General features: G+C 44.1%; 1 protein-coding gene across 2 annotated transcripts in view; it reads right to left on the bottom strand.

Annotated features, from left to right (window-relative positions):
- Window positions 1–13207, bottom strand: part of XAB2 (XPA binding protein 2) — a 200784-nt gene that overhangs the window by 59284 nt on the left and 128293 nt on the right. For both annotated transcript variants that reach the window (XM_069230363.1, XM_069230364.1), the window contains exon 14: window positions 7741–7931. In XM_069230363.1, coding sequence (XP_069086464.1) covers window positions 7741–7931 — 191 coding nt within the window. The remainder of the gene's footprint in view (window positions 1–7740; window positions 7932–13207) is intronic.

Raw genomic sequence — 13207 nt, 5'->3', positions numbered from 1 at the left:
CCCAAAAAGAGGTTTTATCCTTTCTCAGACTCAGGTAACAGAATATAGAAGCTGCCACAGCTGCAGTCATAGATTCAGGAATATACTGTCACTGGTTGTATGTCTTTACTGCAACCTCCTTTAAGTCATTCTATCTTTGGTTTGTCTCCTTAATGCTAAAAGAACGAGTTACTTACCTTCGGTAACGACTTTTCTGGTGGATACATTAGCTACCTGTGGATTCCTCACCTAATGAATACTCCCATGGCGCCAGCATTCGACGGAAATCTTCTTACTAGTCTCTGCACGTCGACGAGGACGTCACTCTAGCCCACGCGACGCCGTCTGACGTCATACAGGCAATAAGAAGTCCTCGACGACGTGCCGACGTCAGTACCAATCATTTTTTACGTGCATGAGAACAACCAGGCAATGCAATGAAAGAGCAAGGCAACATCCCATAACATTGTAAAAATACACAACATTGCATGAATAACTGTAAATCTTTTATATATATATATATAACTCTCTCTTTTTAAAATATATATACACATCAAGTATATACACAAAGATATATACATATATAAATATATTATATACAACATCTATTGCACCCTCGAAGACCAAGAGGAGCGTACTCAAGGATTACTTGGTAAGACCAGAAAGGCAACGGGGAGGCGGGTGGGACCGTGAGGAATCCACAGGTAGCTAATGTATCCACCAGAAAAGTCGTTACCATAGGTAAGTAACTCGTTCTTCTGATGGATACAACTACCTGTGGATTCCTCACCTAATGAATAGAGTCCCAAAGCAGTACCACGCCCGGCGGTGGGTGCCTAAATGGTCAAACCAAGAAATCCTGCAGCACTGACCGTGCAAAATGGCCGTCCCTTCTAACCTCAGAATCCAAACAGTAATGTTTTGCAAAAGTGTGAAGGGACGACCAAGTTGCGGCCTTGCAGATGTCGACCACAGGAACACCTCTGGCCAAGGCCGAAGTGGCCGACTTAGCTCTGGTGGAATGAGCTCTAATGCCCTCAGGAGGATCCTTCTTTGCCAAAGAGTAACAGATTTTAATGCAAAGAACAACCCACCTGGATAGTGTTCTCTTGTGGACTGCCTTTCCTCTCCTCTTGCCCACGTATCCAATAAACAGCTGATCCTCCAGCCTGAAATCCTTTGTTCTATCAATAAAAAAGCTCAACGCCCTCTTTGGGTCCAGACGGTGCAGTCTTTCTTCCTCTTTGGAAGGATAAGGCGGAGGATAGAACGTGGACAAAGTAATTGCCTGAGCCAAATGGAAAGGTGAAACAACCTTCGGGAGGAAAGCAGCCTTGGTCCTCAACACCACCTTATCCCCATAAAAAGTTGTATAAGGGGGCTTTACTGATAAGGCCTGCAACTCACTCACTCTCCTTGCTGATGTTATAGCTATCAGGAAGACTGTTTTTAAAACCAAATACCTTAAGGGGCAAGAATGCATAGGTTCAAAAGGGGACCCCATAAGGAAAGTCAGGACCAAGGACAAATCCCATTGCGGCATAACGAATGGCTTTGGAGGATATTTATTTAGAAGACCTTTCAAGAATCTGATAACAATAGGGGATTTAAATAAAGATGGTTGGTCTGGAAGACATATGAAGGCTGACAAGGCCGATAAATAACCCTTAATGGTAGCCACTGCACAACCTTTCTGCGCTAGAGACAGAGCAAAAGACAAAACGGCCGATAGATGAGCATGCAAAGGATCAATCTGCCTCTCTCCACACCACGCAACAAATTTAGACCATCTATTAGCGTAGATAGATTTAGTGGAGTGTCGCCTGGCCGCTAATATAACATCCACTACCTCAGGCGGGAGAGAGAGAAGGAACTCAGGTTGCCCCGTTCAATCTCCAGGCATGTAGGTGCAGACTCTGGAGGTTGGGGTGTAAAACCTGCCCCTGCGACTGCGAGAGGAGGTCTGCCCTGAAAGGGAGACAGAGCGGAGGGCACATTGAGAGTTGGAGAAGGTCGGAGTACCATACCCTCCTTGGCCAATCCGGAGCTATTAGGATGACTAGAGCCCGGTCCTGGCGAATCTTCCTCAATACTCGAGGAATCAAGGGTATGGGAGGAAACGCGTAAAGCAACTGGCCGCACCAGGTTATTTGAAACGCGTCCCCCAACGCTCCCTGCATCGGATACTGGAGGCTGCAGAATAACGGACAATGCGCGTTCTCTCGAGTGGCAAACAGATCTACCCGAGGAAACCCCCACCTCTGGAAGATTAAACGGACTTGATCTGGATGGAGACGCCACTCGTGGTCTGCCGAGAATTGGCGACTGAGACTGTCCGCACGCACGTTCAAGACTCCGGACAGATGGTTTGCTATCAAGCAAATCTGATGGTCCTTTGCCCAGGACCATAGTCGAAGAGCTTCTCTGCAGAGAAGGTACGACCCCACTCCTCCCTGCTTGTTTATGTACCACATCGTGGTAGTATTGTCCGTTAGGACCTGTACCGACTGACCACGAAGGGAAGGGAGGAAGGCCTTGAGAGCCAGACGTACAGCCCGTAACTCTAACAGATTGATGTGAAACATCTGTTCCTCTGGAGACCAAAGGCCTTTGATCTCCAGATCCCCCAGATGAGCTCCCCACCCTAGAGTGGAAGCATCCGTTATGACTGTGGCCACTGGTGGCGACTGCTGGAACGGCTTTCCTTGTGAAAGATTGTTGCTTGCAATCCACCACTTCAAATCCACAGCAGCATCTCTGGAGATCTTGACAGTACTCTCTAGATCCCCTTTGTGTTGAGACCACTGCCTTCGGAGGCACCACTGAAGAGCCCTCATGTGCCAGCGAGCATGCGTGACCAACAGAATGCAGGAGGCAAACATACTGAGCAGACGAAGGACCTTGAGGACTGGAACTACCGCTCCATTTCGAAACATTGGAACCAAATCCTGAATATCTTGAATCCGCTGAGGCGGAGGAAAGGCCCGACCCAATGTTGTATCCAGTACTGCCCCTATGAACAGGAGGCGCTGAGAGGGCTCTAGGTGAGATTTGGGCTCGTTCACCAAAAAACCCAGGTCGAACAACAACTGGGTTGTTGACTGCAGATGATGCGACACAAGCTCCGGGGACTTGGCTTTGATCAACCAGTCGTCCAAGTAAGGGAATACTGCTATCCCCTTCCTTCTGAGCTCTGCCGCAACCACCGACATCACCTTCGTGAAGACTCGAGGTGCTGAAGTAAGACCAAACGGAAGGACCGCAAACTGATAGTGCTGCGATCCCACCACAAACCGGAGATACTTCCTGTGTGACTTGAGTATCGGGATATGAAAGTAAGCATCCTGCAAGTCGACAGACACCATCCAGTCTTCCTTGTTCAACGCCAAAAGCACCTGTGCTAGGGTCAGCATCTTGAACTTTTCCTGCTTGAGGAACCAATTCAAGATCCTCAGGTCCAGGATTGGTCTCAAACGACCATCCTTCTTGGGAATCAGGAAATACCTTGAATAACATCCTCGACCCCTTTCCTGCTCTGGGACCAACTCCACCGCGCCCTTTGAAAGGAGGGCTTGTACCTCCTGTTCTAGCAACAGGAGGTGTTCTTCTGAACAATAAGAAGGGCGGGGCGGGATGAGGGGCGGGAACTCCCGAAAGGGAAGGGTGTAGCCTTTTCCCACAATACTGAGAACCCAAGTGTCCGTTGTAACAGTCTTCCATTTGGTGAGAAAATGCTGTAATCTTCCCCCTACAGGAGAGGAGTGAGTGGGAAATGGTGGAAGCCTAAGGCTGCTTCCCCTGCTGCACCCCGCCAGAGGATGAGGAAGAGGCAGAGTGCTGCTGAGAGGCTCCTCTGGTGCGGACCCTACCTCTCCCTCTAAAAGATCTATAGGGATGGGAAGAGGCAGGTTGCTGATATCTTCCCCGAAAGGAAGAGGAGGAAGAGCCACGCCCAAATCCACGAAACCTCCTGAAAAATCTGGAAGAGGCCGTGGAAGAAGGAGCTTGGAGCCCTAACGACTTAGCTGTGGCCCTGCTCTCCTTAAAACGTTCCAAGGCCGAATCAGCCTTGGCTCCAAACAGTTTGTCCCCATCAAACGGGAGATCCAACAATGTGGACTGTACATACGCAGAAAAGCCAGAGTTACGGAGCCAGGCCTGCCTCCTTGCCACCACAGTTGTGCCCATTGCTCTGGCTACCGAGTCGGTCGTATCCAGTCCAGTCTGGATAATCTGGGTCGCAGCAGCCTGGGCATTTGAAACAACATCCAAAAGACCCTGGGGAAGCTCTGTAAACGATGAGGAAATGTCATCCATCAGAGCATGAATATACCTCCCCAGGATACAGGTTGCGTTGGTGGCCTTCAACGCCAGACTGCGGGACGAAAAAATCTTCTTGGACTGCGCCTCCAGTTTCTTTGAATCTCTGTCCCCAGGCACCGTCGGGAAAGAACCAGGCGCTGACTTGGATGAACAGGAGGCCTGCACCACCAAGCTCTCCGGCGTAGGGTGCCTAGACAGAAAACCAGGGTCAGTTGGAGCCGCCCGATACCTCCTGGCCACGGCTCTGTGAACTGCTGGGGAAGATGCCGGCCTCTTCCACACCTCTAACACCGGATCCAGCAGAGCGTCATTAAATGGCAAAAGAGGCTCCGCCGCAGCTGAGGCCGGATGTAGCACCTCTGTTAGAAGGTTTTGTTTAGCCTCCACCACCGGCAAAGGCAGGTCCAAAAAACTAGCTGCCTTCCGTACCACTGCGTGAAAGGAAGCAGCCTCCTCAGTATATTCTCACGGGGACGAAAGGTCCCACTCAGGGGAAGTGTCAGGCCCACTGGCCGACTCCAGACCACGCAGCCCATCACCCGAGTCCTCTAGCTCTCCTTCCTCCAGGGCTCGTTGGTACTCCTGCTCCTCTAATACACGGAGAGCACGTCTCCTCGAATGAAGCCGTTGTTCAATACGCGGAGTCGACAATGCCTCCGCCGAAGTCGAAGATCGGCGCCGATCTTCAGAAGCCACCGACGCCGCGTCCGGCGCCACAGGTAACTTCGGCGCCGACGAAAGAGCAGTCGAAGCAGATGGACCCACCGGAGTCACAGGCCGAAATCCAGACGTCGACGGGATGGAAATCCCCGGGGCCAATCCCTCTGAAGCCACCGGAGCGGCCACCGGCGCCGACACCGGCGCCGAGCCCACGTTCCCAAAAGGGAGAAAGGGCATAAAGGGTGCCGGCCGAAGAGGCGCAGGATCACCCAATGAAAAGGCCAAAGGCCCAGCCGGAGCACCCCCTGGAGCCATCTGCTGGAAGATGGCATACATCGCATTCAAGAATGCGGAACTATCGGCTCCAGGGGTGGGAAAAGCCAGATACTGGGGTGCCTGTCTCGGAGGCGACCCCGACGCCGGCCTCGACGTCTGCGACGCCGGAGATAACACCTGAGGCTCCAATACCTCAATCACCGACGCCTGTCCAGGTGAAGTCGGAGACGCCGGAGAGGGCAACGGCGTCGAAGGATGCGGCGTAACCGTGGGACTGATCTCCCATGTCCTTCGGCGCCGATCCGAAGACCTGGAACGAGTCTCCTTTGAATGACGCCGAGATTCTCTACGGCGCCGGGAGTCTCGATGACGCCGATGTCTTGGCGAAGAAGACTTCTTGTGATGCTTCTCCTTCGATTTCGCCATAAACAGCTTCGCCTCACGTTCCTTGAGGGCCTTTGGATTCATGTGCTGGCATGAATCACAAGTCGAGACGTCGTGGTCGGAGCTCAAACACCAAAGGCAGTCGGAATGAGGATCCGTCACTGACATCTTGCCTCCACACTCACGACAAGGCTTGAATCCAGACTTTCTCTGCGACATTATTACCACAGCGAAAGACTACGCAGCAAAAATACACTGTAACCACAAAAGTAACAGTTGCTCCCTCGAAGATAACCGTTTCGAATGCACGGAAAAAAGGGAACTGACGTCGGCACGTCGTCGAGGACTTCTTATTGCCTGTATGACGTCAGACGGCGTCGCGTGGGCTAGAGTGACGTCCTCGTCGACGTGCAGAGACTAGTAAGAAGATTTCCGTCGAATGCTGGCGCCATGGGAGTATTCATTAGGTGAGGAATCCACAGGTAGTTGTATCCATCAGAAAGCGGTTTATTTCATCCTCCATCTCCAACTTTTACCATAATGCTGCGTTCCTGATCTTATTTTAAATTTAATATAGAAGTGTTATTAACAGCTACCTCACATCTTACTTAACAGAATGCTATCAAAGTTATAAACACTAACCCTAATCCGAAAATCAAGTAATTCTAATAAAATTTAAACCTAACTCATTCTTCATTAGTTCAGGTTTAATTAATGTACAGAATTTATATAATTAGTAAACATCTTTTAATCTCAATTTGTTAACCCATACCGGATAATTAATTATATATAAAATAATTAAATTAATAAAATTGTTACTGCAATCCTGAAATGAAACAATTGTAAAATTAAATATAACTAATGCTAGTCCTATCCCTATTTTTAGTTATTTATATTTATTTGTACTTCAACCAATTATGTTAATATAGATCATAAACGTAACAGTTACTTAATAAAATTAATTACAATTAGGCTATGCAACATTATTGGAACACTAACTAGTACCGTTCATTTCAATATGTTTTCAGTTAATTACAATACCACCAACCTTTGGCCTAATTTTAAAATAAAAAATTTGTATTATGTTAATTAAAAATAATATATATATTTTTATAGCCAAAATGTTATACTATACTTCGATGAACAGTTGTTTGTTGATGCGTTGGGCACAGTGACGGTATAACTCAGTAACAGACAAAATAAAGTTGCAGACTAAATAAAGTAAGGGAAGGAAATGTCCCACAAATTAACAGGTGCCCACCAGCCATCCATTAGTGCAGTAGTATGGTCAACAGTTACAGCCATTCACACACCATTTGTAACTCAGGATCCACCAACACAACATACAGCCTGAAAACAACAAACAACTACCAGTGCTTGCAGTGTGTGACAATCACTAAACTTAAGTGTCAAGGCCTCGATTTCTGTAAAACCTATATCGATCTAGATCTAAGCCCAGTCATCGCCCAGCATGCACCAATCCAAAGCACATCCCTAGTTACTATAAATCTGGCATGACCATCAGAAGTTACTGTATTCTAGACCATTACCCAGCCACATTACTGTACCCCAGCATATGCTTCCAACAACTGATCTCACAGAATCAAAGGCACGAACCTTTAAAAGAGAGACAACAAGGCATGCTAGAGGCAGCCTTTGCCAGACCCACTGATCAACATGAAAACAACCATACACAGATCCCTACAAAGGTCCTAGTGCCACAACAGTATCCTCAGAATGAATACCCAAAAATACAATACTCTAAAATCTATCAGATAAATTCACTTTACTTTCCCCAACCTATCAGAATAAAAAGATATGTGCAACCCATGTATTCCATAAAAAACAGTAGCACTCACCATAATAAAAAAAATGTATCCCAAGGCTGCTGGTTTCACCATAGCTCTGACCCATTTGGCTCCAATCCCACTTGTTCATCACTCCTTTGTTCCTTTTGCTTACAACAATCTCAATATAGACATTAAACATTTACCTTTTCATATATCTGAGAAACCTCTAGTGGCAAGAAATCCTTCTTCTTATCTCAATCGTTTATACACATACCCGCAAAACTGTCTTGCAGTTGGAAGGACTTCCTTGATGCCACACCATGCTCACCTCAATGGCTTTCTCATAGATCCCACGTGTGTGGGTAACACCATAGATCTCAGCAGCCCGCTTGATGTATATGTTGTACATCTCATACTGCTCCTGAGGCTGCACTGCACGAGTGGCCCGGTCATACACTGCCATGGCATGCCGCGCCAGCCCATACTCCTCTTCCAGCTTGGCATACAGTAGGTAGATTGCTAGAGGGGGTGACAGCAGTAAAGGGTTAGACAGAAAATCCATTGCAGCTCTATGATCAGCAGCCACTTACAATGGTGGGACAGAAAACTAAGTTGCTGCCATCAAGTTATGTATTCGGGATCTGTCCCATAAAGAGATTGATGCACGTGTGCACTATCACTCTACTTGACACAGAGATGGCTTAAGATGATAACAAGGTAAATATTCTGTCAGGGAGTACAGGATAAAATCTTCTTTAACAGAAGAAGTCATGACCATCTTCATATTTTTTGACAATGTTGGCAATGACGCTCCCCTATTGTTGCTGACTGCCGACAAGTTCAGAGTATTGAAAGTCCGTTGGAAACTAGCTCCCATCTCTGCTTTTTGAGATAAAGACAAAACTAGTTGCCTGTCAGACAGGTTCTACAGCTTGATGTTGATTACAGATGTAAATACTGTGCCCCATCTATCATCTACTGATTGGCCGTCACAACCACACAATGACTATTAAAAAAAAAAAAAAAAGGAAAAAACTTTAGACTATTTGTTGAGTCCCTACACACTAGCAACTCAATCATCATAGGAGGACACGGTTCTAAATACATTTTAATGCTAAATGCCTTTCCTTGACAACCATATATGTACACAGCTATGACATGCACAACTATGATGTTGAGTTCAGTTCACCAGTGCTAAATTAAAGATCAATACAACCTGGATAGGAATGAGAGACGAGTCATCAGAACTACATTATTTGTCTGAAAGCTACATGGCTCTTCAATTGCTAGAAGTGTGTAGTTTGGGGACTGGAAACAGGGAAAAGCTGTAATTATGGGAACTTTCACTGAGAATTTTTTTTATTTGAAACTATGCATAGTTTTCCACATTTAGGGGTGGAGGACCGCTTAATTCCAGAGGCTATCAAATATTGCTAGAGACGGAAGCTGGTAGTGGTGGGAGTTAATCAGCAACCCTCCCACTGATGCACAATATGTTGCTGGCATTATACAGGCCATTAAGGTGATTAGATGCAGCCAGATCCCTCAACTTTTCGAAATGCATGCCTATAATATTTACTATGGCTAATGCTTATAAACATGGACTGTTTTTCACTGATGCTTGAAGGACTGTAACAAGATTCATTAAATGGAAGGGAGAGGAGTTTTTCTTCCAATCCCTTACCGGTGGCCCTGCTGAATTCAGGCTTCCATCTACTTAAGTCAACAATCCAAACAACCCAGCAATGAGCCTTGACTTATCACTCAAAGGTAGAGACTACCATAGTGTAGAGAGCTTTCTCTTTCTAAAAAGCAATCTTTTAGAAGGGCAACATTTAAGTATATATTACAATATATAATTTTATCTAAAAATAACGACCGACATGTAATTTTTTTTCACAACACTTAATTGCTGCAAAATATTTTATCTTAAAACCACTTTCTTTTCATCATGTTTAAACATCTATATAAACATTCTATAAAGTGCAATTAGTAAAATGTATCTATAGCTATCCAATTTAGTGTTGTATGCCCAATTTGCAGGTGCTGTATTTTGTTTCAATTACTTCCACAAGAAGGAGCAAACAGGCCACTTAACAGTGCTTTTTCAATTTCAGTTGTTCACAACAGAAAGAAAGGAGTACAATCTACAAAGTCTATCAGATTTTCATGGAGAGAAAGGAGAATGCCCAAACAGAGGAAAACGTGGCCAAATTCAACTGTAAACAAAAAAAGGATAACCAACGTGTTTCACTGTGTAGATTCATATGTGATCTTCAAGGGCTCAAAATACAATATCAAGAAATCTCATACTATATCTGGTTAAAGCAGAGGTATTTATTCTGGTTTATTGTTGTCCGTTAATTCACTAGTGCAGAAATCACTGAGACACCAAGCAGAATATCAGAGGTAAGACTGACGGAAGCGGGTGCCTATTTGCTTGGAAAAATAAATAGTCACTCATGATCTCTCTCCCTCTCCAATTCTTATAATTGTCATTTTGAGCTAGCTCTTTAATTTTCTCCTTTGCCCATCTCTATTACTCTACCCATATCTTATCTGAACCTGTATTTCTCAACCCTAATGCAACATATTTGAATATCGTTGGCTCAAAATAGCAGTTAGAACAATGACAGTATGTCAAAGACAAAGGACATTCAAAATACACAATACCTCTTGAGGTCTCTGCAAGCGAGGTAAGTCATACCAGGACCTAAAAAAACAGCTTACATAGTTATTGTTATCAGGATGCAGAGAAAGAGAGAGGCCCAGTGAGAAGCACTAAGTAACCACATTCCTGAAAAATTCCATTTTGAAATGGTAAATCAGCTATGCCATGAGAAGGCAAGATATTGTTTATCTGAACAGAAAATGCAGGGCCATTTGAATGTGAATCATCATGAGTTTTGATCCCCTAAACTGCATACCAGACATACATCACACATGGGCAGCAGCCGCATTTCAACCACAAGGCAGAGTTCACTGCTCCGGGACATATTACTGCAACAGGACATACTGAATGCGGCAGTGGGGATATGGGAGCACAACAGACAAGAACGAGTGCTCCCAGGCTGAGAAGGTCTTAAGGGAGAAGGGCATCTTACTTGTGACATGGTCGTCCAAAATGGACTTAAGAAGAGAAAGGGCTGGATGGTACCAATAATTACTGTTGCACTACTGTACACGCAGAGCTCCTATAATCTTTTTATTTTTTTTTTTTTATTTTTTTTTAAATCAACCCCTATAATTAAGGCCTACAGATTGGACACAATTGACGCAAAAATCAGACATTATGGATGTGTGCTTGTACTACAGATACTTATGACTGCATGTCCCCTGAAAGGCTACATTTATTGACCGACAGATTATTTACAAATACATCTAAGATGTAATCAAGTATATCAGATCACTTGTATGTGAGCTTTTAAGACCGAAATCTTCACTCCTTGAGAAAACTACAAATGTCTCCTTGATGGTTCCAGAATGAGGAGTCATTGGGTCGGAGGGGTATGAAACAGGTAAATACGAAGAGACTAAAGTGGAAATTGTTGGATAAAAATCACACAGAGAAGAAAGCTGATGCTCTGAAAAATAACACTTTGGAGCTCTGGATCCCAAACACCAACTACGGTGAAATCAGATATGCCTTCAAAAAAGGGACCTGAAACGCAAGTCCACTTTTCTACCCGAGACACGACATCGCCAACCTTCACTAGCAATTTCAGTGTTTCTGAACAGCATAAAGGACCCTTTATGCAAATCTTCTAGTGTACTTGAGTCGAAATCTAAGCATGTGCAGAATACAGCTAATCAGGCCACTAAAATATAATCGCTTAAAATTTACACTGTTCAAGGATGTAGGGTATTTTCAGGTGCAGATTCTTGTGAGTGGAAAGATCATATAATAGGGCTACAGCCTTGTGCTTTATATCCTCAATTCTGATCCCCTTTCCACTATGTAGGATAAGTTTATTTTCAACAGCGCCAATAATGACTAGAAGAATACAGGTAGTAAAGTGAAAGGATTTCACATTTTGTACATTTTTTCTTTGTTGTTGGTAGTAGATCCACTACTGCTGTATACAAAGGTGACAAGACTTCAGTTACTGCAGAAAGTGGCCACTTAAATTCGGAGGTAAGCTAGCCATTCTGTGTGACTCCTACCATACATGGTGTGCGCCCTTTTGTAGTCACCTTGAATTACCCTAAAGCTGACCCAAATACCTGATAAAACTCTGCATGAGAACGGTTTGGGGGTACAGGCTGGTTTATTTGTCTGCAAAGTTTTTTCTTGTTCCATCAAGACGTAAGCACTAGTTACTGTGCTTGTTTTTAATCACGGTGGCCAGGGTTTAGAGTTCTGGCTCCCAAGGCTGCATAGAACAAACAACACCTTCAAAAGATCCACATCATTAACCTTGAAATAGATTTTGAATTAATAAAAATGTGTTAAACATTATGCACATTTCTACACTAAAACGAAAAAGCTACACTTGACAAATGTATTTTTATATGTTTGCCTAAACTAGACCGAACTAGGTTAAACTTCCATATTGGTTTCCAACGCAGGAATGATGTGTTTTCACATCTCATTCCGACTCTGCACGTAACCAAAACTTGCACTAATGCTGTGTATTGATATGCTGTTCTCTTAATACTATGGAAGGAGCCTTTCGGTATATTCAATGATTTTCCCACCTGTATGCCTCATTTGTGTAATCACATTTGTTCTGCCACATCCGATGAAACTTTTTTTTAGCATAGGCCACATTAACATTCAGTTAGGGGCTGGTGATAGAATGGCTGCATTTAGTGATGCTGTATAGTTCTGTTGTGATTTGTCAGTTTAATACTACATTTGCTCACCCTATGCTTCCACTGTAGATTTGCCTATAAAAATATTGCATTTTGGAGGTGAGCCACTCATTTGTCTCCCTGATTTCTGAGATTGAACCATTGTTGAATTATCTCATACTTTGGACTTATTTTTGCTTTGCCTTATATGATTCTATTGCTGCATTTGATTAAGCTGTACACCAATTCCCTCTGCAATCTTAGTGACATTTATTTTTGCCTTCTCTATTGCTCTTGAATTATTTGTAATTTACGGCTTACATTTTTAGGTCGAGCGCGCAAGCGCTCTGGCCTTTTATAATCTATCTGTGGGCTTTTAACCACACCCATCGCATGCCCATTAATGTCACTTTTTCATGGGCTTGCCTTTCAAAAATCCTTTGTTATTATTGGTAAATGCTTTAAGCTTGTCTCTCCTTTGGGCAGTTTTGTTATCAACTTGGCTATCGCCCCTGTTACATGAATAATTGCACGTTTACCAATACGTTTGACTGTGAGCTAACTTATTTTTCCTTTTGTCTCTTCTCCTTCACGCTAATGTTCATGGCAGCAGTGGCGCTTTGAATAGTGTTGCTTATGTCGACTGTTTTATTTTTCATTTTCAATTTATATAGCAAGAAAAGTCTAGTTAGGAATTTACAACGCTAATAGCTAACTTGAGCAAACGCAAGACCCACTGCATTGCAAATGCTTGTTATTCTTGACTCCAGAGAGTTTATTTTTTAAAATGTTATTAAATTATTTTGTATCTGATGCCATTTACAGGTACATTGCCTTCGCTAGTCTTGAGGTTCAATACGTCCCCGATCCTGAGTAGGCGCATTATCGCTATCTCATCAGATTATCTGAGATGGCGTCAACACTCATTTCCTTGTTAGACACAGTACAAACTGTTTGAATGTACTTTAATGTTATTTTATGTTTTGAGGGCTATCGTCAAA

Source organism: Pleurodeles waltl, chromosome 4_2 (assembly GCF_031143425.1).
Source record: "Pleurodeles waltl isolate 20211129_DDA chromosome 4_2, aPleWal1.hap1.20221129, whole genome shotgun sequence".
Classification (NCBI taxonomy): Eukaryota; Metazoa; Chordata; class Amphibia; order Caudata; family Salamandridae; genus Pleurodeles; species Pleurodeles waltl.
The sequence above is the reverse complement of the archived record's forward strand: the minus strand, read 5'-3'. Positions and strand labels throughout refer to the sequence as shown.